A 26,274-nucleotide genomic window follows, 5' to 3' on the forward strand; every position below is an offset into this window, starting at 1 on the left:
GCGTGTCACTTCTGTTAGGAAAGAATCAATGACTCCAAGAGGAACCTGAGTTGATGTAACCCTGCGAACATCGGCTTTCAACTTAATTCTGTATTCCAAAGATGTCCAGATCCTTGCATGATTAAGCCAAAGCTTACTAAACGTATTGCGAGATGGGCATCACCTCTGCATCGGTGAGATCATTTTTGAAAATCTGTTCAATACGGGTGACCACGCTGCCAGAAAGACGTTGAAAAAAACTGAGAGGAGAGCTATAAAAATGAATCAAGGGCTGGAAAACATGCCTTGTGGTGAATGGCTAAAGAGACTCTCTCCGGATTGCATACTGAAAAAAAGCTAAGAGTTTCCTTGTTCTGGTGTCTGAGACTACACGAGGAAGAGACTGCTGATAACAAATAGCTCTTTATGTGAGAACACAAAGGCATAAACAGAGCTTGTAGCTGGAAACTGAAATGAGACATGCTTAGATTAAGTCATGACAACTGAACCATGAGAATAAAAAAAAAAAAAAAATGCTGGAACAACTTACTGAGGCACACACTGAATTCTCTGTCACTTCAGTCTGTGAGTAGATGCTGCACTGAAAATGTACAAATAACCCAGGTTTAGATCCGTGAAGGTAAACTCACCTTGTTCCTCAGTTGCACTAGTGACAGAGACTATGCTTGGCATATAACTAACTCTCCTGTCTAGAGAAACAGCACAAAATGGTTAGAAAGAGATTCAAAGAGCTTCTGCTTTCTCATAATGATCAGGAAGCTGGAGTCCCAGCGTTTTGGGTAAGGAGATTGGAGCACATAAGCTTCTCCAAATGCTTTTTTTTAAAAAAAAAAAAAGCAACAAAACCTACCACAAAACCCAACGTCTTTCCTCCTCTCTTTAAAACCTCTAGGTAGTTTCATTTGCATCTTTTCATTTATACACGGTTCCTAGAAAGCTAATCAGAATGAAAACTTGCCCATTTCCACGCATAAACTTGTACTTTTGTAAGGCCTCATTACAAGCAGCCCAAGGGGAAGAGAAAAATCCCCACACCAGAAAAAAGCCGTTCTGAGTGTTGCTCTGACCCAGCCAACTGCCACCATCTTCTCATCCCTTTAGATCCATTATGCTCCTTCCAGCAAACCACCTTAGACAGAGGGCTGCTCCCTTTCCCTCCAGCCCCAGTTCCCCGTTTTACAGCACACCAGGATGTTAACTAAAGGACCCGTATGATGCATAAGCTATGAACTGCTCTAGAAAATCCCAGCAGACCTAGCACTATTAAGCCCATCTATATTGCATTAAGTTGTTATTAGCTACTGTATTCTAGCTTATGATTGGGACAGTAAAATACCTCCTTGCAATCAGCACTTGTTCAATGCAAATGCCACTATTATTTATCGTTCTCTTGACCTCAATCACAGCCACCGTCGGGAACCTCTGTTAGTTCTGGCACTCCAACCAATTCCTCCCATCAAATGCTGGGCTGAGCTGAGCCCGGAGTTGCAGCATATTTGCAACAGATGAGATTTACAGCACTTGTTTCACCAGACGTGAGAGCAAGTCACAACAGCTCAAGAGCCTACAAAGGGTCGGCTGGAATGGCCTTCGGTTGCCATTCTTTCTTTAGCCAGCAGGGATTTATCCCAGATGCTCCTTTGTCACAGAAATGGAGTCATTTTCAGTCTCTTCTACATCCCATTCATCCCCTTGCAGCTTGGCAAACAAGCAAACCTCTCAGAAGTCCGTTTCCTCCCAGTCAACAGTAATGAAAAATTTCCATGGTTTCCTGCGATCACACACGAGCCTAGAAACAAGGACTCCAAAAACCATACAAAATGCAGCAGGTCTGCATGCAACTAGGAAATTTAAGCACGTCTGTCAATTCCTGGGACCAATGATGGTTTTGCAGGTTCATCACTGAGTTTATAAAAAAAAAAACAAACCTGCTGTTTTACCTCAAGTCCTGGAGGCCAATTAAATTTGAATGAGAAGCAAAAACCGAGATAAGGTAGGAGCGTGTGCACACACATGCTTATTTGTGTTTGCAATAGAGAGGCAAAGAGGAATGGAAATCAGGAACTATATGAAGTGAAATAGGGTGAGACGGGTGCATGTTGGAAATGTGATCTCTGCTCATTGAGAAAACACTGTTTCCTGGCTTCAAAGAAAACAACCTGCTTCTTTCTCAGAGACTGGCCCAAGTGGAAAAGCACAAACTAGTAACTGAACAGTTGTTTCCCCACAGAAAACTCCAAAACGCCCCTATGCCCTTCCTGAAAACTGAACCCTCAGGCTCCCACTACAGTGTCCCAGCACAGAACTGGCAGCAGAAAGACCTGCTGGGATGTAGGGTGGCCTGAGCACCTCTGAAATTTCATTCACATCCAGTTTCCCTATAGTAATGGGTGCTGCTTCAGAGCTCGGGGTCAGGATGGTCACAGCCAATTAAAATAACCCACCAGGATGCTCTGTTTCCTACTACGGCTCCTGTTCCTGTCAGGAGTGACTCGGGATCTTCCCTGCATAAGCCCCCTCCTCAGAAGCACCCTTGCTATTCTGTGTGCTGCCTCCACGTACCTGCCACAGCCCTCCGGTGGGGCAGAAGGAAACAGCGCTGCTCTAGTGCCAGGGTGCAGGGAGCAGGCGAGGAATAGCATGGAAGTCTGCTCCTGCACACTCACAGCTGCTGCTTCACACGGTTTGCGGCCCAAAAATCATGGCAGAAAAGCAAAGGCACGGGCACAACACCGTGGCATCACATAGCTCCCTCTGAGAAAGAGGCTGAGGGGGACAAAAAGAGCCTCTGGTCCCCTGGCACAGGTCCTGTGTCACGTCTGATGTCCTGTGATTCCCTGCAGGCGCGGACAGCCATTTTCACTTCCCTGTGCCTCAGGCTTTTGGGCAGAGGCTGAGAGCTATCATGAGAAAATGAAGCGCTTTTTTTTTGCCTGCTTGGTGTCTTCCTGGGTCACCTGGTGAGTTTTGGTCCATGGCATCTCTCTCCCCACAGCTGGGCCCTCAACATGCTCATGTCCTGGTCACCAAGAGGCACAATTTGGTAGGGACCTTTCCTGTCCTAGGACCGCAGCCTTAAAATATGAGAGCTGACAGCAGTTTTCTAATTCCTCCAGCTACCACCTCCCTCGCCCCATGTCTCCCGATGCCAGTGTTACCACACACAGCGCATGCCTTCCCAAACCTGCTTTGCTCAGCTGTCAGCAGCAGCTCCCTCTTTTGCTAGAGCAGATACACAAATCTTCCGATCCTCTTAGCTCTCTCCTATCCCCAGTCTTTTCCACTGGCTTTTCTCTTTCAAATACACCCACTATGCCCAACCCACACAAGCAGGTACCGTCTTCTCCTCTCCCTAACGCATTCCCCATAAACTTAGATCCCAGTCCCCTCCACCACCTCTGGCAGAGGATATCCCACCCCCCCGTGGCCCTTTCTCTGCCTCGACCCAGTTCCCCCGTCCCCTGGACATGCACTGGTGCTGTGCAGTCCAAGAAAGCAAGCTTGGCAAGAGCTGCCGTGCCAAGCTCACCATCTCTGACCTGCTGACTGGAGGCAAGCACGTGGCAGAAGTACTCGCCGTGGATGTTAAAGAGGAACCTGCGTTACATCCCCATGCGAACAGAAGCAGAGCCAGGACAACCTCTCCCCTCCAGCCAGGGTTCCCCGAAGCAGGCTGGGTACCACCAGCTGTATCACAGCTTGGAGATCTTTGATACAGGTGGTTTCACCTACCGCCTGAACCCAGACAACAACAACAGGGCTCAAAACCAAAGCTGTTTCTTCGGAAGGGCAAGATGGGAAGCCCTGGGACAGCGTCTGGCGGTACTTCAGCAGCAGTATGCTCCTGCGGCTTAACGACGAGGACGCGCTTGCAAAAACATGCACAGCCTTGCAGGATGCCCAGCACAAAGTTTTTCGTTCTGGAGCTGTTTTTTATCCCAGCAAGTTGATGTATAGCTAGGTCCTACAGGGAGAATACCTGCCATGACAGGAAAAACTTAAAAGGATTGTCTGAGTTAGAACAACACGTGAATGGGCCACGGTAGGTGAGCAGTTGTCCACAGAGAGATGATCAAGACTATCTGCCATCCACTGTGTCTATACAGCTCTTCTTTCCTGACAAAACTGTATAGCTTGGATCTCTCTTTCTCTCTCTCTAAAATTAAGTTGCTCTTCTTGGAAAGCCTGGCCAAAAAAAACAGGATAATGGCAGCTTATAGAAAGTGTATTTGTTTCTCCCAACAATATCTGAGAAATGGATTATTTGATTTAAACCAGTTCTCTTCTGAACAAACAAATTCATCTCTCTAGGTGAGAAGCTCTCACACGAGCTTTTACTCAGCCTATCATTGCAGCCGCAGAGGTGTTTAGAGATGAGCAATGAGCTCCACAGAGGCTGAATGGCCGCGCAGGCAGGCTGCAATCTTACGTAGCAGAGCCAGGTCCCCTCTTTAAGGAGGGCTCCCACCTTCCTGATGCACATATCTGGGTATCATACTCTCTTCTTTCACAGTCATTTAACCAGGGCACGGCGAGGCGGCCTCCCGGTACTTTGTGTCTGACACGTGGTGCCACAGGCTGAACGCGCCAGCTTTGCAACATCGGCTCCCCAGCCTCCGCCGCTGCAGTGAGCTCTCCCTGCCATCTGGGCCTTTTGCTTTGTGTCTCGAGTCTCCTATATCTGTTGGCCACCACGGCACGCAGACATGCTCTGTCAGGCCAGTTTCAATCAAAGAGGTAAATCAGAAAAACTCTCAGGGTGCAAGGGAGGCTTCCCAAGAAAAATCTCGGGGAGTGGCAGCACATGGGAACCTTCCCCACAAGGCAGCAAGCAGAGAAGAGAGCCGGGTCCTGGAAAGCAAGTCCTAACTACTGCACACTGAGGGGAGAAATTCAGTCCAAATTCATGCAATGGCTTTACCCCGTGAAAGCCATTTTCCTCCCAAGCTGTGTATACCAAACGCTATAGGAATGCAGCACTGGGAGTCCTGGGGCTTTGCTCTGCAAACATGAAGGTGGTCACAAAGAAGACGACTTTAACGAAGCATCCTTAGCCCGTCAGACTACCTGCCCCTCAATGCCATGAGGGTAGGGCCAACAAGTCCTAGACAAACAGGTGCCATCCTCTTTTCAGCTCCGTTTGGTACAACCCCCTCTCAAGACCCAGTCTGAAGCGGAGGTAACTGCTGTCACAGCCTCCACCTGCCAGCCCCAAGCCCAATAGCTGGTAATTGTTAAAACAAATCTGAGGCCAGCTAAGCCTCTGTGGTTGTTACTGTGCTCTGAACTGTGGCCATTTGGGTTTACAGCCACCACGGAGTAAAACTGATTCCTCCTCCGCCCTGTCCTTAGACTGACAACTCCAATTAGCCGCTAGCGGCCCAGGCACCGGGAAGCAGAGTGAGCGACCCTGATGCCGTATTGCCGAGGACAGGGCTACGTGCCCAAACACAAGCTCTAAGCAACTTAATCCCAGCCTCAGCACTGCTAGTGGAAAGTGTGTTGACAATCAAGAACAAAACTCTCTGCTCTCAACGGGGGGAGCGGGGGGTGTGTGTTCTGCGTATTGATAGAAACACAGAAATAACGTGTATACTTTAGTCACATAACCCTCGTACAACAAATTAGGGGATAAACAGGGAGGTTTTCCATCAAAGTGGGACCAGCAATTGGGTCAGGCTTTGTTCAGACTGGTGGTTTGAGGTCATGCAAACGGTTTTCTTCTTTTCACTCGCAAAAATCTCCAGGTTTGCAGACACTGAACTTCCAGAAGTCACAGTTTTCTCGAGGCTTTGAATACTGACACACCTTCCCCAGGACATCAGTTCACTCTTAAGCCTCTGATGGTTTAAAATGAACCAAAGCATTCCAGAGCTCTGGTGGGTAGGACAGCCTGGGGTCTCCCTCTCCTGGGGACCAGACCTGTACTCTGCAGAACAGCGATACTGAAGCATGAATGGAAGGGCAGGAAAGCCCCAGGGACTACAAGGGTAGGAAAAAGAATAATCACCCTCTGCCCCTGAGTTAGCTCCTGAATGGTGCTCCTCAGCTTGGAGGAGGGTGTCAGGATGGACTGTGCTGATGAAAATAATTAAAAAAAAATAAATAAATAAAACAGTCACTATTAATAAATACACTCAGAAATTAAACCAGCCGAGCCTAAAATTCTTAGCAGATGGCTCCATACTCCAGCTCACATGGCCAAGCAGCAAGACAGATAAGCCAGCTCTCTCACAGAGAGGGGGTCAGCTCTGGCCACAGCCAGCCTCATTTCTCTTCGACTCCCTCCACACAGGCAGGGAGAGCTGCAGGGAGCTCTCAGGAGCCAAAAACCCAGTCCTAGCCACTCTGAAGAAACATCTCCACGTCAGGAGCGTGTCTCAAGAGTGCTTTTAATGGAGCAGTTAATACCCAAGCTTATGTTTCAGAGGGGGCAGGGCACCAGCAAAGAGCACCGACACTGAGGGATGGCTTCAACAGTTAATCGAAACAGTTTAACGCATTTCCATTTCCAGTTGTGTGGATCCAGCAATGCTTCTTACTTATTTACAGTATCGCTCCCCCCTTCTCCTCCCTGCTCTTCTGTTTGCTACAGAGATAATGGCAGAAATTGATGCTGACTATTGCCTGCCTGATGTACGGCATTGCCAACGAGTTTACAATCAGCAGGATTTTAAGGAGGAATGAGTCAACAGCGTGTGACCAGGAATAGCATTTGCCAGTGTGTGAGCCTGTTATAGGAAAACCTATCTGTGCCCACCTGAACATTAGTTTAAGTGACAAGGGCAACAGATGCCCCAGCAGGACATATTCGGGACGTATTCCAGATCAGGACAGAGCCAGACCTGCTGGCCACTGGCCCTGTGGCAATACTTACGTCTAGGACTATGCAAGGTCTCCTGTCCTGTTAATTACAGTAACTGCCCCTCCAAAGAAAACAACAGTCTACTTTCCTGATTACGCTTAATATTCACTATACTTTGAGGGCAAACCACAATAATCCACCTGCTGCTTAGTGTGGCAAAACTCTACTTAAGGGCAATAAACCTAAGCCTTTGGAGATCAATCCCAGAGTATTGTGGACTACTATTTTGGATCCAGAAGGGGCCAAATTTGCAGGTCATGTTATTCCACGGAAGGAGACACTCAGGAGAGCAAGGAGACAGCCCTTTTCTAGTCTTTCTTCCTGCCAAGATCTCACCCGCTCTGGGACCCGAAGATAAGAAACAGGATCATCTTTCAGACTTGACTACCCAAAACAAGGTCAACCCTACGTAGAGTATCTCTTCTTCCCTTCTTTCTCTGGGCGCTTAGAGACACCAAGACTTTTGCCAAAGACAAAAATGGCACCAGCAAAAGTCTGCTTTGTCCAGTCATCAGAATGTGGAGAACTAATTAACATCTCTCAACGCAGGAGATGGGTTCTCTGCTGCAAGGCTTTGGTGATTACCCAAAGAGGAAGAACCCATTCAGGTGATCGAGCAAGGGCCTGAGACAGCAAGTGGTGAGTGCTGTGAGGGAGGATAAACCTACCTGTGGGAAAAAAACTGGAGAAGATGTATCAAGGATCAGGTGTGATGAGGAGTGCAGGGTTGAGGTGGACTTTGACTGAGCTGTCCAGGAGTTTACAACCTGCTGTTCAGGGCTGACAAAGCATCAGAGCTGACACGGTATCATTCAAGCAGGACAAGGGACTAGGATTGCAATTTACACCACGCTGCTCTATAAGGCTCTAACGAAGCAAATGTAATGCCGTGATGAGACAGTAATCTCAAAGGCCAGTTCTAGCACAGCTAGAGTTCAGAGTCACTACTAATCTTCGTAATTCGTGGAAATGCCATTTTGGCCAGGCTTTTAAGATGCATGGCTAATACTTTTTTTGCATTTTGTTATTATGTACTTGCTGAATTTGTATCTAGGTAGCGTCCTTTTCACTCATCCACACACATACCCTTTCTTTCTTCCCTCCTTTCATATACACTGGCTCAAATAACACTTTGTATTCCAAAAGCCAGGGTGCTGCACATTTTCAAGCCCAGTGTGTGCTTTACAGCCCTACGCTAACCACACCTACACAGGGTGACCAGGCCTGATTTTAAACCCACGTCTGCAAAGGATTAATTTTTCTGCTGGGATTTTCTTGAGCGAGCACCTGGTCCTGAAAAAAGCCTTGACAACAGCATCAGCAGTAGCATTGATATTAGTAACAGCACTCTGCCCTTCCATTACTGTTTTTATTTCAAGATTTCTGAGTGCTATGTTTATTATGCCCAACAAATCCTTGAAGAGATGGATCAGTTTTATTCCTGTCTTGAAGATATGGGAAAAGACGACAAGACACTGCCACTCCCAAGTGGTAGTCAGATTCCTAGGAGTTCTGACAAGCCCAATCTCTCACTCTAACCAGCATACAATATTTCTTCATCCTAAACACAGAGCTGTAAGGCTGCAAGGACTTCATGAACTTATTAATCTTCCAAAACTCTACAGTTCAGACCAAGTAGTCCAGGGAACAGATCATCCAGGCTGTCAGAGCTGATGATAGACAATTACAGTTGTATCATAAGATAAAATGAGAGCAACTTTTTGGGCTTGCAAAATACAAAAAAAAAATTATAAAAAGCCCAAACGTGGTTTGGTTTTTTTTTTTTTTTGACAGCTGACTTGTTCTTTTTGTCTTCTTATTCTCTTTCCATTATTACAGTCCAGTTGGCAAAGCCTATTTCTGGGCTAGTTTGCTACAATACAGCACTATATGCATGAGGGTGAGGGGAGAAAAAGAAAAAAGAAGCACAGAAACAGGTTCTGACATCTCATCAGATCTGCTGTATTGATTTTACAACTTGAGCTTTGGAGCAAATCAGAGAAACAACCACATTATCACCCAGAATTCGCTCTTCCCTTGAGCGAGCCGGTTCAAAAGGAGCTCCCACTGACACACAAACAGGCATGCCTGCATGCACGCACACGCGTGTGCATGCTCACGTCGAGGCACAGCCCACCCAAGCGGCTCTCCGGTGGGACACGCAGGCTGGGGGAGGCGAGCGAAGCTCTCATCACGGAGGCTGCAGGAGCCACGCCATCCCCGTTTCCAACAAGATGAGAATTCCAGAGCAAGCCACTGGACTAATGAGCTCCCCACACTGGAGAGCAGCGTTTCAAATCAACCACAGCAGCCCCGACTGCAGCACCCACCTCCTTCCAGCTGCGTGAACAAGGAGGAGAGGGATAAATAAGGACTGTGGTGGTTGCTGGGGTGGTTTTTTTTTGCATGGGGGAAAAGGGGGGAGGCTACAAAGTGATGAGGGCAATCCTTGCCCGGCTTTCCTGGTTTGCAGTTTGTTTGTCATGCTGATGGAAGGAGCACATTGACAGCCCCAAACCCAAAGCTGCCTGGCTCAGGCACAGAACAGGCAAGGCCACCGTAAGGTCCTTACACAGCTTCCAGGCAGGAGGAGACAGCTCTGGTGTACAAACCCTCCCTACGCACCCAGCTCCAACTGAGGGTACACAGAACCGACGGAGAAGGGAAGAGGGCCATTTGGGTGGGCTGCCGCACGGACCGTGCCACCGTTACTTGGGCGAGATCACAGCAAAGCATTGCTTGGCCTCAGGAAGAGCTATAGGAAGAGGATGGCGAGTTGCTCTTTACACAAAAGTTCATCACATCTTTGCCTTCTTAGGGGTCACATCAAAGGCTCTGCCCCAGAACAGCTTCTGGCTTGACTCCCCCCACAAGAAAGATGGTAGGTACATGTCCTCCCACTCCAGCCCAAGACTCAGGGCTGTGATCCCCCTCCAGACCACCTAGCAAGCCTGAGGCTCAGCCCTGCCGCTCCCTCTGCAGGGGCAAGGAGCGTCAGCGAGGACCACGCAGCTTTCAAACACCAGCACCAAACTGGGCACACCAGCAGGTCTGATGGATCTTTACTCCAGAGTGAGATTTCGCTGCTGTATCTCCCATCAGTTCTTGAGGCGACCAAGCATCGCCCTCCCTGCCATGTCCTGCCGTGCCCCATACGCCTGATCCAGCCTGCCTTCCAAAACAGCTTAAACCCAGACACCTATTTCCACATGTCCCCACCCTGTAATTTAATTCCTGCCGTGCTTCTGAAGGGACAGAGGTAATTTTACTAGGGGGTCTTCAAACACTCAGAGTGCCGGCAGGATTTGGCACACCTCTGTCACTGTGAGCTCCCAGCAGCTCACGCCTCTCTGGTTGGCTTCAGCCAGGTTATCTGCTCTGGTCTCACTTCTCTTCTTGCCGGGGAGCGAGCCGGGGAGGAGTGTGGCAGCACGTCAGACGAGCGCCGCTGGGCTGTGTGTGGAGGCACGTCAGTCACAGCCCAGCGGCAGCGCGCCCGGGTGCAAATTACCCTGCTCCTTCCCCATCCCACACCTGCCAGATCTGCGCTGCTCAGGGGACCCCACGGAGGGCTCAGCAACTGCACGATCCCGAGGGGATGAGGTCTGCACGGAAGGCTACTCCTGCAGTCACGGCTCCTTCCAGAACAAGGCATTTTACCCAGCTGAATTCCCCCCTGTCCGATTCAAAGTCTTGAAGGAGAGAGCACAGACCCCTGCATGTCAAAACACACCTCAACAGCACGGGAGCCGAGCAGGCACTCGCTTCTCTAGAGGGAGAAACCACCGCAGGGAAAGGATGGAGCCGCTCGCCCAACACACCACCAGCAGCATCCCTCCCTCTACGTTCATCTTTGTGCAGAGATACCACCTTCAAGCAGCGCTGGGAGCGCTACCCATCACTGAAATCACTCAATACACCCCATGCAAAGAATCAGTTTTCTGTTACTCACAGCTTTATTGCATGGAAACCACTCGGGAGCACGCAGTCCCTGTTAGGGGCTGCCTAGCCCTGCTTTTCAGGCAAAACAGCTCAGGCAGCCCAGAAATGACAGCTGGGGTAACCAAGCTGCAGGAAGGATTGTGGGGTGGAAGTGGCCTAATTAACGTTCTTTTGTCGCATTTTGAGTGCTTGACTTTATGCTTTGACATATGTTGAAGGTATTTTACACGTGTGTACTGCACACAAACACACACCTGGTAAAGCTGCTGTTCTGCACTCCTCCACCGATGGGGAAACACAAAGCCTTGGACACAAACACACACACCGCCTCTCCCTTCCACTTGCAAGAGGCTGGCCATATGGTATCCTGCCCTTAGCCTTACGTAGCCAGGCCAGTTACCCAGAAAGGGTTCAGAGGTCCCCAGACAAAAGAGATGTGTGTGCTCAGCCCAGTAAGAAAGGCCAACTCTGCCTGAAAGCAGCGCCGAGTGTGTCAACCCTGCTTAGCCCACGGGCTTTTGTGTACACAGGCATTCAGACAGGCACTCCAGTGCCGTAAGGTTATACTCACACTGCACGTTGAGCTGCACCAGGGCTTCCCGGGGTCTGATGTTAAAGCCATTGTACCTGGCTGTCTGACACTTGTAGGTCCCGCTCATTTCTCGGCTCACGCTCTCCAGGCGCAGCTTCCCATCGTATGTCTCCATGGTCATGGTCCCTGAAGGCATGGGGGTTTCCTTATCTACCCGGGACCAGATGATGGGTGGCTTGGGTTTCCCTCGAACCTCGCACTGCAGCTCAGCCCTGGAGCCCTCCCGGACAGTGATGGTGGACTGACCCTTAGGAACACTGATGGTCGGTGGCACTGAAGGGGAGACAAGGAGGGAATCATTTTACACTGAGTTTCCAGTGAGCAAGGAACATTCTCGAGATGCTGGCAGCTGAGTTACATCAAAAGCCCTGAACTCCAAAGGTTTCCACTTGACACACTGCAACCCCTTTAGGGACATGCTGCCCATATAAGTAATCCTACAGGGTCTGGAGCTGCACGGGACCAAGGAAGATCCCAGATCATCCAACGATGAATCCCAATACCAGTGGCAAGCGTCAGCTGTATTGGGACATTCCCCCAGCTCCCACCCCTCTGGTTGCAAAATGCTGTCCAGCAGCAGGGCTAGCACCAAGGAACCCAAAGGCAAAAGTCTCTTTGATCCATTTCTCAATTTCTGGTCGGTGAATTTCCCAAGTGGAACTGCAGGCTTTTGGCCAAGAAGCAAAAGTTGTATCTGCCAAAGTATCTAGTCCCCTTACTCAGGTCAGATCAAACTCAAGACTCACAGGGTTAGTGCTAGTAGATCGCATCTCCAGCCTCACCAGATGTTCAGAATCCCTGTCTGCTCCTCACCCCAGCAAGGAGCCAGCTCTGTTAAGTGTCTTTGCTCGCTTGATATTAAGATTCACAGCACACTGGTTATCTCTGGCTCACTTGAGTGAGAGGCGGGTCTCAGAAAAGATCACTTCTGGCATCCCTTCCAGGCTGGGAAGAGCTCACCCAGCAGAACTACTGCTGAGCTGGCGCTAGAGCTGGAGGCGCAGTAACGCTCAAGAAATACCCAGCTATCAACTGACAAACAACACTTTGCTAATAAACAAAGCTCAAAAGGAACCAAATGACTACAGCTAAAGGGTGCAGAGGTGTTGGTGGGAAGAGGTTTGTTGTTCACACCCCCAACTTCACCAAGAACCCCAGGAAGTGGATGTTTGTGCTAAACCACATGTAATATTGACATTTTATTTGTATTAGGCTTCAGAGTGAACAGTTCAACTGAGGTAAATATGGGCACAATCATTTTCTGAAAGCTCCTTTTTCAGCCCTTCCTGCTGACAGTGGCAACGCTTGGACTGACGCTTCTGTAACTGCAAGGGCCGCGTACTTCGTTTCCATTTAAACCAAAGTTTAGAACTACCGAGGCTGTAACTAACTGGTCTGACCAATGTCAGCTCAATTCAGCTCCAGCGAAGGAGAGTGTGCCACAGTAATTGTACACGTTCCAGCCCACAGCTGCCTTATGAGCGAATTTAGGATGGCTCCAGCCCAACCTCCCTCGGCAGCGACCTCCCTATGCAACAGGGAGGCCACGTTTTCAATTTGCAGGTCTCCCGTGGGTTGAGAATCTCATCACACCCTACCCCGCACAGCGTGAAGGGACGACAGCGCTCTCGGCACCTGACACGGCCAGCAGCCACTCACCTGGTGAGAGGCAATTTTCTCCACGGGGAAAAAGCTGTAAATTGCATTTGAAGATTTCTTTTCTTTAATTAAAGCTATCTCCTTGGAGCTGCTCCGTGGAGGCAGCCAGCTTGGCGAGCTCAGGTTTTGCTCAGCAGGGGAAACGGAGAGCCACTGCTGCCACCCTCCTGCTCTGATCCTGCGGTCTGGGGACAACCTGCTGGGTTTTTACGTGGGAACCGAGTGGCTCGGTGCTGTTTGAGGGGGGGGGAATGCCCCACGCTGGACAGCCTTAGCTGCTGCGTGGAGGACTGGGCTGGCAGGGATGGATGTTTTCACTCCCTGGGTCACAAAGCAGTTCTGCTGGTCCAGACTGTCAGTCTTCAACCCCCCCCAGGCTGCCCTCCTGCCTTTCCCCATCAGCAGCCCCCAAACGAGCACGTGGGGCTCCCCCTCCACCAGGCAGGCCAGAGCACCAGGGAACCTGCCACCACAGACACCTCCTTTAAGGCAGCCACCGGCTGGTGCTCAGACCAACACCTATGCCAACAGCCACTGCCCAGCCTTTTGGTGGGATCACCCAGGGTCTCCCAGCCCTTCGCAGCCTCCTACCCTTGCAGTCTTAAACACAACTGCACCCTGCCATCTAGTGATCTTGGGCAAAAGAGATGGATCCTGGCGGCAGCAGCCACACGAGGTTGGGAGAGCCAGCTTCGCACCAGGATTGGGGGGTTCCCCCCATTTTGTTCCCTGCTGGTACACCACAGTTAGTGCCTGCTGGCATGGAGAGGGCCCTACCTTCCAGGGCTGCCAGCAGAAGGAAAGCAGCACCTTTAGGTGTTCGTGGGTCCATGGCACGGTCAGGGCTCGATCTCCAGGCTGCTAATAAACACTGGATGCAGTCCTGTTGGGAGCGGGCTGGCCCCAGCATTTCTTATGGGAAACAAGGGCTTCCCAAAGCATCAAAAGCAGTCGCAGCACTTTCTGCTGGGGGGCTGAATTAAGCCACATCAAGACCGGGACCAGCCTGGCCAATGGATCCAGCACAACCAGGGACTGAGAAGAAACTCTCCATGAAGGTTCAGGAGAAAATCTGTGGGTGGCTGGCTCCCCTCAGGAGTCCTCACCAGATTACCAGCCCAACGCTGCTTTGTGCTGTACCCTCAAGGTCCTGGAAAGGCAGCAAGATGACATGGCTGTAATGGAGAGCAGAGTTGGACTCACCCTGAAATCCTGTATTTCAGTGCCCAAGATGACTGACAAACACATTATGGATTAGTCCTGTCCTCACCAACCCATGGGGGGAAGCTTTGACCCTGATTTTAAAGGGAGAGGCATTCATAACACTTGGACTCTTCCAGAGAGTGCCCAAGACAGATTGCAATTGCAATCCAGTAAACATTAAAGGTCTTCACAGAATTTGCAATGACAGATCATGCCAATCTCATAGCTGCAGCTCTGAAAAAAGGCACATGCCTCATAAGCAATGCCAAGGAGAAGAAAGAGCAGCTTGCTTTCTCTTTTACTCCCTTCTAAGCAAAGGGGCTTTTGAAATTTGGTGAAATACCACCCCCCCTCTTTCTTCCTTCACAATTTGGAGGCTTCTTTGAACAATCACACTCTAAACCTGTCTCTGTAGCTTTGACTGGACTGCACTTTGGACTTCTTATAGAGAGAAAACATAAAGGAAGATCTGCTTGGTGCATCACACATCTGGCAGAGGGGCTGTAACTATCACCCGTTTCGTCTCAGCCCAATGCTTGCCTGAGGATGTGAGACTTTTCCAGGCTGGGATTCGAGGCACTCATGTGAGGTCCTTCCAAAAAGCCAGAGACATGGGGGTGGGGGGCAGCCAGTGATGCCAACCACTCCTCTGGGGTCCCCAGCTGCCACAGAGAGGCTCACCTGTCTCTGAGGAGATGTTCACCTCCACACTGAGGTCAGGAATGGGTGCTCCCTGGAAGGTCGCCACGCACAGGTAGGTGCCGTAGTCACTGAATCTCAGGTCAATAATCTCCAAGCTGCAGGTCACAGGTGGGAGCTCGGGGTCATTGCGGGTGATGAGCAACCGGTCTGAGAACCTGGCTGGTTTCCCATTCTTGTACCAGGAATAAACAACCTTCTCCTGGGGGACAGCATCTACATGGCATGAGAGCTTCAAGTCCTGCCCTAACTGGATGGTTTCACTCTCTTTGATCACATCAGGGGTGATTTGGAACGTGGCATTCTTCATGGCTGGGGTGAACACAAGTGCAAAACTGGTTAGGGACAGCAAAGCGTCTCGCGTGGGACAGGACAACAGCCCTTTGCTCCTCAGGAATACAACATCTCCTTGCAAAATCTGTTCAAAGACACCCCCCCCGCCCCCTCCAGTTACATTCCTCCAAAGTACCCCCAGAGCCTCACATCTGGTAGTCTGGGACCATTCCCGAGTCCAGGATAGTGCTACAGCCCTGCACGAGGCTGCAAGCAGAGCTGGCACAGCTGTTGATCTGGGAGCAGAGAAGCTTGCACAGGCACTTCTCCAGAATACTAATCACTGCTAAGTATCACATTCACCCTCAGCTGCATAAGAACAGCCAGGAGAAATGCAAATCTAGCCCCTCCGCCCTGAAAACCCATACTCTGAGGAAAAAAAAGCAACTTACACCGCACCAGCAGGTTCACGGTCTTCTTTGCTGGGTTCCCCACGTTGTTGATGGCTGTGCAATTGTAATAGCCCGAGTCCTCCACGCGGATCCTCCAGATGGTGAGGTTGCCTCCTTGCACAAGGCTATTGGGAGGCATCGGGCCAGGAGAGTGAGACCAAACCACCTCTGGCTGTGGGTCGCCGCCCATCAGAGAGCACTGCATGGTGATGTTGTCACCAGGGTTAACCACCAGCGTCTCGTTGACAGACAGCTTCAGAGCAGGTGGGGCTGGAAGAGTACAAAGAGGGACACTTCTGAGCTTGAAGAAGACCCATTCACTTACACGTGCGCAGCTTCTGACGTTCTAGGATCTGTTCTTGTAGATACCCGGTTTGAGGAGGGAGAGCTGGAGGGATCCACAAATTCATTATAAATACAAGCTCTTTGTGAACCTAAAGCATGATCGTTACCGTGTCTTCGAGTTAGAGCACTCTGCTCGGTTAAGGTTAGGAAATATTGTAGGCAGGACCTCACGCTGCACTAAAACGGAGGTCACACCTGAACCACTCCACCACTAGCGCTTAGGATTGGGGCACGATCTGGGTATGACATTTTAGCAGTGTTCAGTGCAGGGCTTAGGACGTAGGTCAGAAGAAAAACCCAATGAACCCCCTTTGCATCGGTGGGAGCGGCGACCAGACAAAATTCGGCAGTGGAAGCCCGAGGCTAGAGGCTTCCTGACTTCTGATGCACACGACTGCCACAAGGCAGGAGGGCAATGGAAAGCCACCGTGGCTCTGCATTACTGACCTGCGCTGCCTCCAGCCCGCTCCTCTGCAGACGCCACGGTGCCTTCTGCTCTCCCTGTATTGAACTCCCCTGACTCCAGGCAGGCCCTGCAGAAGCAGCACTGGAGAAAAGGCTCAAGGTAGCTCCTGTTAGAGCTCCTGCATCTCCCTTGCTGCAACGCTTGTATGAATCACCGTTAGTCTGCTTATGCCTTGGACAGGAACAGCACAATGGACTGAGTCCCAAGAAAGGGGGGGGGGGAAAAATGCAGGGGAACAAGAGATTCGTTGTCACAAGGCGTGGGAAGTTGCAGCCATGGATTGAGCTGCGCATCTCAGGACTCGATCCAAAGCATGCTGGGAAGCTCACTGGGATGTCGGTGTTTGCTGGATGGTGCTCACAACCCCCAGGGAAGGTCAGGCAGAGCACCAGGTGCCTCCACAGTTAGAGCCCGCTCCTTCTGCCTGGCCACCAGATCTCCACCCTAACGGAGAGGTGAAGGAGGAGGACACGGTCAGAGGAGCCTGCCTGAACCCTACAGCTCTTTGTGTTCAAGGACAGCGGGGTTAAACCACTCCTCCCATACCGAGTTGCCATCCCAAGAAGGAGTTTTGGGGAAGGTCTACCACTAAAAAAGGACCTCAGCTCTATCCCATCATACGCCTCTCCATCTCTCACACCCAACTAGACATCTTTGAGAGGCAAAGCCTCTGCCAGGCAGGTGGCCCTTGCAGCTAGGAGCCTGACACCCAGGACCTGTCTGCACCATAACAGACCACGAACAGCAGCTCTGCACCCACTCAACCTCCTTCACCTCCGCAGATGTCAAATATACTTTTCTGTAGACCTGGTGGCTACAGACCAGGTCACAGGGATTGCCTCGTGTAACAACTGAACTGACACTGATTCAAAATGTCTAGACCACCTCTCCTTTGAATACCCTAATACCTGGTTTTAGTTTATTTTATTTCTGCACCCTTCTCACTACATCCCCCTCCAGGAACTGATCCAAAAACCTTCCCTTTGTATTCTCTATTTCATCCCATGAAAAGCCTTTTGAAGCCCTTGTCAGCACCATCACCGGCTCCATCCAGACAGAGCTGAGAAAGTAGCAGTCCCCAGCACAAAGGTGGGGAGTATGTTTTAAGTAACGACCGTAATAATGCAAAATAAGACATTGTTCCATATTCATGAAGCCTGATTTAACAGCATCATTATTTCTGCCTCTTCTCTCCCTGGACCCTGCGTTAATGAGCTGTGCTGGATTTGTGTTGGATCTCTGAATTACAGCCCACACAAACAAGGTGAGGAGGCCCGCTCTCTCCTCAGCACCGGCGCCATAATTTAGCAGCGCAACTACTGCCATGCTGGGAGATTGCTTTGGTGCACTGAACCAAGTGTCCTCTCCCCAGCCACAGCGCATGCTGTTTCGGCCAGAGGTGGCCAGCTGTGCCTAAGGAAGAAGGCGGCTCCTCTGACACCTGCACTGGCCATCTTGAGGCCAGTTGGCAGGTTGGAGTCCTTGAATTTCAGAAAGTCACAGCCTGCACTCAGAGTTTCTGACAGGTATCTTTGCTGGAGTCTCGGAAACAGTGTGCAAAGGTTAACGAGCACCAGTCAGCAAAGGAAGGATTGGTACATCCTCTCCAAACTCCAGTTGGTTTCACGAGACGGTATGAAGCCCAGGAATGCAACACCTCAACCCACTGTGGTCGGGCAGGACCCATTCCTGTCACTAACAGGCTGTCAGCTGAGTGTAGCTGACACCAAATAGCTGTTCATGCCCTCTGACATTGAACCGGTCTCAGGTTCACAGGGCACAGACAAACTGACAGTTGCAGCACCTTGCCTGGGAATCTCCATCCATCCTCGTCAAAGCCATGGACCAGCCTATGTCCAGAGAGAAGATGTCAGAGTTGGGGACCACAAACCGGAGGTCCTGCAGGCTCTGGTTAAGATTTAGGGCTCCTGCAGTGTTGGACATGCACCTCAAGTACTGTGTGCAGTTTTGGGCCCCTCTCTAGGAGAAGGACAGTGAGGTGCTGGAGAAGGTCCAGAGGCAGGCTACCAAGCTAGTGAAGGATTTGGAGCGTGTCTCGTTTGAGGAACGGCTGAGGGATCTGGGGCTGTTCAGCCTGGAGAAGAGAAAGCTGAGGGCAGACCTTATCACTCTCTACAACTACCCGAAAGGAGGTTGTAGCAAGGTGGGGGTTGGTGGTCTCTTCCTAGTAACAAGCAACAGAACAAGGGGAAATGGCCTTAAGCTGCACCAGGGGAGGTTCAGGATGGAGATTAGGAAGAATTCCTTTACTGAAAGGGTTGTCAGGCATTGGAACAGCCTGCCCAGGGGGGTGGGGGAGTCACCATCCCTGGAGGTGTTTAGGAGACGGGTAGGTGTTGTCCTTAGGGACATGGTTTAGTGGTGTTGGTAGAGCTAGGGCAGAGGTGGGACTCGATGATCTCGAAGGTCTCTTCCAACCCAAACTGTTCTATGATTCTGTGCTTCCATACCTGATCCATACTCACCTTGCCCACTTCTGGGCAAGGCAACATGGAAAAAAAGGGAGACGATGGTGCAAGCACCGCCTCAGGGCAGGTTGTGTGTCCATGCAAGAGGGAGGCAGAGAAACTGCAGAGCTGCCACCTGCACAGCTCCAGGCAACATGCTCCCATGACGTGCCCCAAGACGGAGCCCTGGCTGTGGCAGCCTGCGCGGGCTCCCACTCCCACTCCCGTCAGCAGGCAGAGGTTAACAGTCTGCAGACATTGTTATGCAGGAGGTGAATCTCATTTATTTGTAACCTGTGGCAATTCTTTTTGTTCTTGGCTCAGAAAACCTGCTGGCGGAGTCTGCGGAGCAGCGAGGGGACCATTAAAAACAAAGAGTCGCTTTCAATTCCCTTTGAAGTCCAATTTGCTGCAGTAAAACTGCAGGAGAATTAACCTGCTGGGCTGCTTAATTTTGCAGAAATCAAGGAAGAGGAAAACGTCAGCCTGACCCTGCTGGGGCGGGTGGCGACAGCCCGGTGCCGAGCCGGTCTTGGGGCTCTGCGGACCCAACCTGCTGCTCTAGAGCCACACCACAGCAGCAGGATGGAGGAGGAGCAGGAGAAGCCTCCTTCCCATTAAGATCGCAGACCAAGAACCCATCCCCTCCTGCAAGGGCCAGGCTGCTGATACAGAGCTTGGGAGGAGCACATCCCCTTGCCAGAGACTATCATCTGTCCAAAGGCCACTGCCAGAGGAGCCAAAGCGAACCAGCTGAGGAACAGCAAACAAATGGAAAGAGAAGATTCCCTGGCCTAACACGACCTGACCCACCAATTCCCCTCAAGGTCTGTAGTACTTGGGTCTATAAATATTTAAGAGATCAATTTCCATGCACCTCGGTGCCCTTTGGGCCCTCCTCAGTTGCAAAGACGAAGGCAACCTGAGCAAAGCTGCTCAGGATTCCGGGCACAGCCAAGGCTACGGAGGCTGCTAAAGCACAAGTGCAAGAGGGAAAGAAAAAACATATGCAAAAAAGGAGAGAATTAAAGATTTTTCTTTAGATATTTTCTCCACTATGCACTACCTACAGGGCAAGGAAGCCAGACAACATTTCATGTTAAACACACTTGTGTTCTTTAACACAACCCCTGCTCGCACCACAATGCCACCTTCATTTTCACCACCAGCTTTTAATACAATCTGCTAGGAACACTTCTACGGCTCCTTTGAGCTTGTAGTATGAGGCTCCATTATAACTACGTATAAATATGAATCTACAACTCAACCACAGGAAAAAAGACCTAGATGTCTTTGCTACACGGTCCAGGTTCAGGGCTTAGGTAAGTACTTAAGAAGTTGGGGTAAATTCAGCCACATCGCTGACTTCTGATCTGGCTACAGTCTGAAAATACATTTTCCTCCTTCACTCAGCTAAGGGGCTGGACTGCAACGAAGGGTAGTTTCCCTGCTCTTGGGCTGGCAGGGGAGAGCAGACATGAAGAGAAATGTGATTTTCTAATTCTTCAAAGGTAAAGACACAACAGGGAAGAGCAGCTGAATGAAATCCCTTTCTTCATCATGAGCACAAGATAAGCTTTTAAAGGGAATATTCCAGCACTCGCTACAGTCTCATCCTGAGATAAACTCAGGCAGTGGTGCGAGTTCCTCAAGACATGTTCAGAGATCTTACTACTTAGAGAATATTTTTTTCTGACATTAGCTATAACTTACTTTCATAAGCTCATTATTTTTTCCTCTTTCTACATAAAATGATGCAACTATTGCTCAGCACCTTGGGCTCAAGTCAGATCAATAAACATAATTTATACAGTATCAACAATACCACATCAACAGTTGGCAACATCAAAAGAGCTCTCTTTCCACTGCACAAAGATGACACAAGGGATGCAAACTGCTTTGTGTTACATTACAGAGGTGAATAATTCAAACGACTACAATGCCTTTCCTTCTGATCACGGAATACCCCAGGGCTGGAAGCAATTTCTTGACATTTACTTATTATTTGAAAATATTCAACACACGTTGGGGTGTTGTGGGTGGGTTTTTTTTTTTTTGTGGGTGTGGTTTGTTTTCATTTTCAGGGTGGTTTGTACCTTTTTTAATGGACAAGTTGCAGTCAGGTCCTTGCGAGTATTCGGTACATGATACTCAGTTATCAGTTACTGCAGGTCAAGCAAGAGGCACCAAGCTGATACTGTTTGCAACTGGAGGTGCACTCGAGCACTGCCAGTATGAATACCAGTGTAAAATTTATCTCTAGCGCCTTCCCAGTAAGCACTCGCTTCGCTTTCCACAAGCATCGGCACCAGCGGAGCCCGTGAGCTGGGAGGCGCCGAGATCGCAGCACCAAATCAGGCCAGAGTCACACGTGAATGAATTATTTGTAAGAACTCCTCCAGCATCTGCCCCACTCTACGCTGTACCGAATCTATTTTTAAAGTCACTTAGAATTATAAATAAATAAAACAATGTCTGGATTAAAACCTACAGAGTGCTTCAACACCTACACGTAGTCTGTTTTAATGATCTCACAGCAGGCCGGGCCAAAGCACCGGCTGTAGGCAGAGCTACAAGGAATCAGAGCATCCCTGGCCACATGAAGGATTTGTAATCCTGGCAGCCGTGGACACGAACGTGAGGCGCTGCAGGACAGGGCGCTGCGTTCCCCTCCTGGAGGGGTGACGGCTGTTAAGCAGCTGAGGGGCGGGAGGGCTGCAGGGATGGCTCTGCGTCCCCTCTTACCTGTGGTGTTTGTGAGCTGGAAGGTGATGGATTTGTCAGGGATGCTGCAGACGTTGCGGACGGACACCTGGCATGTGTAGCTGGCATAATCCTGGGGCCGCAGGTTCTTGAGCTTCAGGACTTTGGTTTCACCCTGGGAGTCGGGGAAAAAATGGGGGGGGGGGGGAAAGGCACAGGGGTACAAAGCACAGGTTGTCATTGCAAGGCCATAACCTACAGATTACCAGCAGGTCCCATCAGAACCTCAGGGAACTGTGCAGACTCCAAGCCCCCCTAGCTACACATAAAAGAGAGACAAAATGTTTGCAGTGGTAACTCCGCTGCCGGGATTCCACAAAACACCCAGCAACTGACTGACATTTAACCTGAAAGCACTGCTGAACAGGTCTAGGCATAATTTCTCATCAACTGCTATCAGAATCATCTCGTGGAACCTGAAAAACCTTAAAACATCCCAGAACAGACCCCGAGATCTCACACCGAGATGTCGGTAGGAACCCAAGGGATGTCACTGGGGTCTCAACATTGCAAAACCAAAGTAAATCAGATCAGATTCAGGCGTTAATGCTGGCCTAAATATGACAAGGTCAACAGTTACACTGTGAACACTTGCAGTACAGGGAGGGAGAAAAGATGATTCAGATAAATACTCAAGGAATCCCTCAAAACTTCTCCAGATTCTAATGTCATTTATGCTGGTGTAAACCCACAGTGACTGCACATATTTTGATAGCCTTTTCTCACACTAAGGTAACAAAGAAACATCACTGCCTGGCAATTAGTTAGTTACTAGCTTGTTACAGAAACAGAATCAAGTTGTTAAATCAACAATAGATGCGTTTTGTAGAATTTTTTATTTGTGGAATGTGGAAAGCTCTGAGATGCATCCTGTGGTTTGTACATCTTGCAACTCATATGTCTTCCCAGGACAGCTTGTTGCTGTTTTTCTCCTTGTGTTTATCTAAATCTCTTTTGGAGAAACCATTCCATAATTGCCTGCAAATGTGAGAAGGTGTCAGCACAACAAATCCTCTTGAGGATAACCTCGAGGGACTGGACAATGAGCTCAGGCATACTAATATGCAGGGAACAAGGATCCGGACTGAGTAAATTAGAAAGATAAATACCTAGGAGAGCAATAACCCTGTGAAAGTCCTGTCCCCTGAGACTTGTTGCTATGCCACACAAATGATGGCATTTACAATGTGCGTGTCAACTACTTACTTACAGGGTCGTATGTATCCTGTTTATTGATGAGTAAATGTTGGGTAAAGGTGTATAAACCTTCAGTGTAAATAAGCCATAAGAAGCTTAAATGGTAAAGTTTTCACTTCCTTTCTAATGTAAAAGCCTACCCAAACCTGACACCGATACCAGGTCATCTCTAAGACAACATTACAAACCCCTGTGAAGGGTGCTTCGTGAAACGTAGAGCATTTGGGCACCAGCAAGATTTTCCCCTCCCAACAGTGCTGCAGAGGCGTGTTTCTGTTAACTTCAACTCTTACCAACCCAAACTCACAGGTTTATACTGGTGCTAAGGAGAGCTCTGTAAGGGCATGCCTGTGTGAGCACAGCAGTCCTAACACCCTCTCTGAGAGCTGGGAACGACCAGTCGTGGTGGGAACATTGCCTGACAGGAGCTGCGGGACGCTGGGTCATTAACACGTTAATGGTGAAATTCTGCCAGATGCCTTATGTAGCTGAAGAAAATATCTCAAGTCCTAAGACATCCTCTCATTAATGTCTCCTGTTAATTACACTGAGCTTAGTGAAAGCTGGAAGAGTCCATGGTGGCTTCCTCTAAGGCCAGGGATGTCCCGGTTGAATGCCACATCGCACTGGGCTAGAGAAAGCTTTCCTCGGGGCGCACAGCAGCGCTGACCTACAGCGCTCCTGCAAATCTGCCACTAACCTGCAGCTCTCTCCTCACCCCCCCTGAACGTTTCCATTTCGCTGCCCATTTCCATGACCTGCAGAGATGGTGTGTTTCAATAAAATATGAACACGACTACATTAACTGAAAGGTTGCCTGGAGCATTGCTCAGAAATCAAACTCGGCAAGAATGAGCTCAGGGCCCAGCTTTGGGAGCACGGGGAGGTGCGTGGGAGGAAATGGGTGCTCAGGGGAGCAGCCCTTTCAGCCCTCCCTTCCCACCCATCACCGCCTCGCGCTGCTGAACAGCCTTGCTGTAAGCGCTCGGGCTGGTTGGCGTCTAAAGGACATTCAGAGCCAGAGCTCAGCTTAGGATACCATGCCCAGAGTGCCTTGGCAAAGGAAAAACTCCCCTCCATCTCCCACTGCGGGCTAATTACTGCGGAGAAAGTGGCATTCAGACAGACAAGTCCAGCACAGGCAAGCAGGAGAAGCAGAAAGAATGTGGATAGCCTGTCACAGGACAACAGGCAGAAAAAGCCCAGGCAGTTGGGCCGCCTCAGTCACTTGTGGCCATTAGGAAAAGCTCTTCATCATCTGCCTCATGGATCCCGCAGCAATTCCTGCCGTTCACTCGACGCTGCTGAACAGGAAGCAACGCCTCTCATGTATGGAGCTTGGGCACTCAATTAAGGGGAAAAAATAATTAGTAACAGGAGATAGAAACCCAATCTTGGGACTGTTTGCTCGGATTTCAGTCTCAGCCATCCAACGGCCATGTAACCTCATCAGGGGAGCTGTGACCTGCTCTCAGGGACAGTGCCAGGAACCAGAAGGGACTTCCAGGCTGTCGCGCTCCCTCCTGCTGCTCTGCTCCTCTTTCCCCTGGGAACCTGCATACAGAAGTAGGCTCTACCAGCCCTTTTGGAGACAGTGCTCCTTGCAGTGGCCACCACCCTCTCCCCAACCACTACAGAGTGCCCTGCCTCAGCAAGATGCTCAGCACAAGCTGGTGGGGGTTTCATTTTTTTTCACCTGTGTGTAGAGGGGTTCATAGATGTCCACACCATTGTCCTGACTGTGGGAGAGCGTCTCAGCTCCCCGTTTCCAGATGAAGCGAGCTGGTGGGTTGGAGTTGACAGTGCAGCGAAGGAAAACAGTCTTCTCCTGGTAGAAGCTGCCACGTACGTCGCTGATGGTCTGGTGAACGGTGAGAACGGGTTCATCTAGATCTGGAAGGAAGGTAAGGAGGGCCGCAGCAGTTGTTAGTGAAGCTTGGTCTGCACGTACAGCCTGCAGAGCAGATGATGCTCCAGGCACCACAGAGGAGAGGGGAAGCTCCGACACATTTAGCTGATGACAACTGCTGAATTAAGAGCTGATCTGAGGGCAGGTAACCCAAACAATATCTAGAGGGAACAGACAGGAGAAGCCAAAATTCTCCCGCTCAGCACACAAACTTCAGAGAATAGAAAGCGCCCTCTGGTTTGCAAACCCCATGTGGTCCTCGAGCAAGCTGCCTGCCTGCCACACACCTCTCAGACCAGTGGGCTGCTTCACCTTCCCCAACGACACCCCACACCCCAAAGCACTGCTCTCGACTTCAGCGAGAGGTCAGAAGGATCCCAGGAAACTCTGCTCCATCATTTCTTCTGCTCCCACCTTCCATTTTCCCAGTGAAATCATGGGGCTAAGCCCATGGCTGGGAGATGCCCCCACAAACCTCCCAGTCAACGGGTGAGAGTAGAAGCCAGGAAAGATCAACAAGCGGAGATGGAGAGTCATTTCCTAGACAGGAGCCAGTCTCGTGGGGTGCCATGGGAACGTGAGATGCAAAACGCTGTGAGAGGTATGTACAATTTCTCTCTCTTCCTATTAAAATAGCCTCTGTGTATTCTTCTTTTCAAGGTCTGTACTGACTCTCCCATCTTCAGCAACTTCTACTCACTGCCTCCCTACCGCCCACCCCTAAACCGATCAGATTCTCTTTTCTCTTTTCTCCCTTTACAGAAAATGATCCTTCTAATCCCCTCACTACACCTGCACCAGACATGCAGCTGTCATGACTTGGATCCACGGTTATCGGTCACTTCACTTGCAAGGACACAAGCAATAGCCCTGCAGCGAGCATACTTTCCCTATCCACACAGGGCACACTGCTCTCCAAGGGCTGCCCTCTTGCTAAAAAAGGGAACGTTTTCTTGGGCTTTCGCACCAGATTACCAGCGTTTGAACATCAAGGAAGCACGGGGAGAACCTCAGAGGAGTTCTCCTCCCAGAGCCACTTTGAGACTGACTGAGATTAAATGTAAAGATGCCATTTGACAAGATGAGACCAACTGACCCTCTAAGACCAAAATCTGTCCCCATGCCCTTAAGCATGTCCTAAAGACATCTGTTGAGCTCAGTTTAAGCAGTTCTACATTTTCAGCAGCCTTATGACCCCATCTTCAAGTGCGAGGAAACTGAGGCACACGCACCCAGCATCCCCTCGTGCTGCCAGCACTGTCTTCTGCACATGTTAGCACAGACGAAGAGGGCACATGCTCATCACCTCCTGCTCTCCTATGCCGCCTAATTTTCATGACACTTTATTTTAGAGATTTGTAAGTTAGGAAATCTGACTCCCAGAAAGGACTGGGGAAGCAGGGATGAATTTGTGCTAACATGCCATCCAAATAATGCGTGT

General features: G+C 50.0%; 1 protein-coding gene across 1 annotated transcript in view; it reads right to left on the bottom strand.

The window, feature by feature from the left end:
- MDGA1 (MAM domain containing glycosylphosphatidylinositol anchor 1) overlaps window positions 1-26,274 on the bottom strand; it is a 143,304-nt gene that overhangs the window by 62,478 nt on the left and 54,552 nt on the right. Inside the window, exons 4-8 of the mRNA XM_086460540.1 lie at window positions 24,621-24,817; window positions 21,710-21,842; window positions 15,686-15,955; window positions 14,943-15,272; window positions 11,379-11,672 (exon numbers count right to left, since the gene is read on the bottom strand). Of these exons, the coding sequence (XP_086316666.1) occupies window positions 11,379-11,672; window positions 14,943-15,272; window positions 15,686-15,955; window positions 21,710-21,842; window positions 24,621-24,817 (1,224 nt within the window). The remainder of the gene's footprint in view (window positions 1-11,378; window positions 11,673-14,942; window positions 15,273-15,685; window positions 15,956-21,709; window positions 21,843-24,620; window positions 24,818-26,274) is intronic.

Source organism: Leptosomus discolor, chromosome 2 (genome assembly GCF_034619465.1).
Source record: "Leptosomus discolor isolate bLepDis1 chromosome 2, bLepDis1.hap2, whole genome shotgun sequence".
NCBI lineage: Eukaryota > Metazoa > Chordata > Aves > Leptosomiformes > Leptosomidae > Leptosomus > Leptosomus discolor.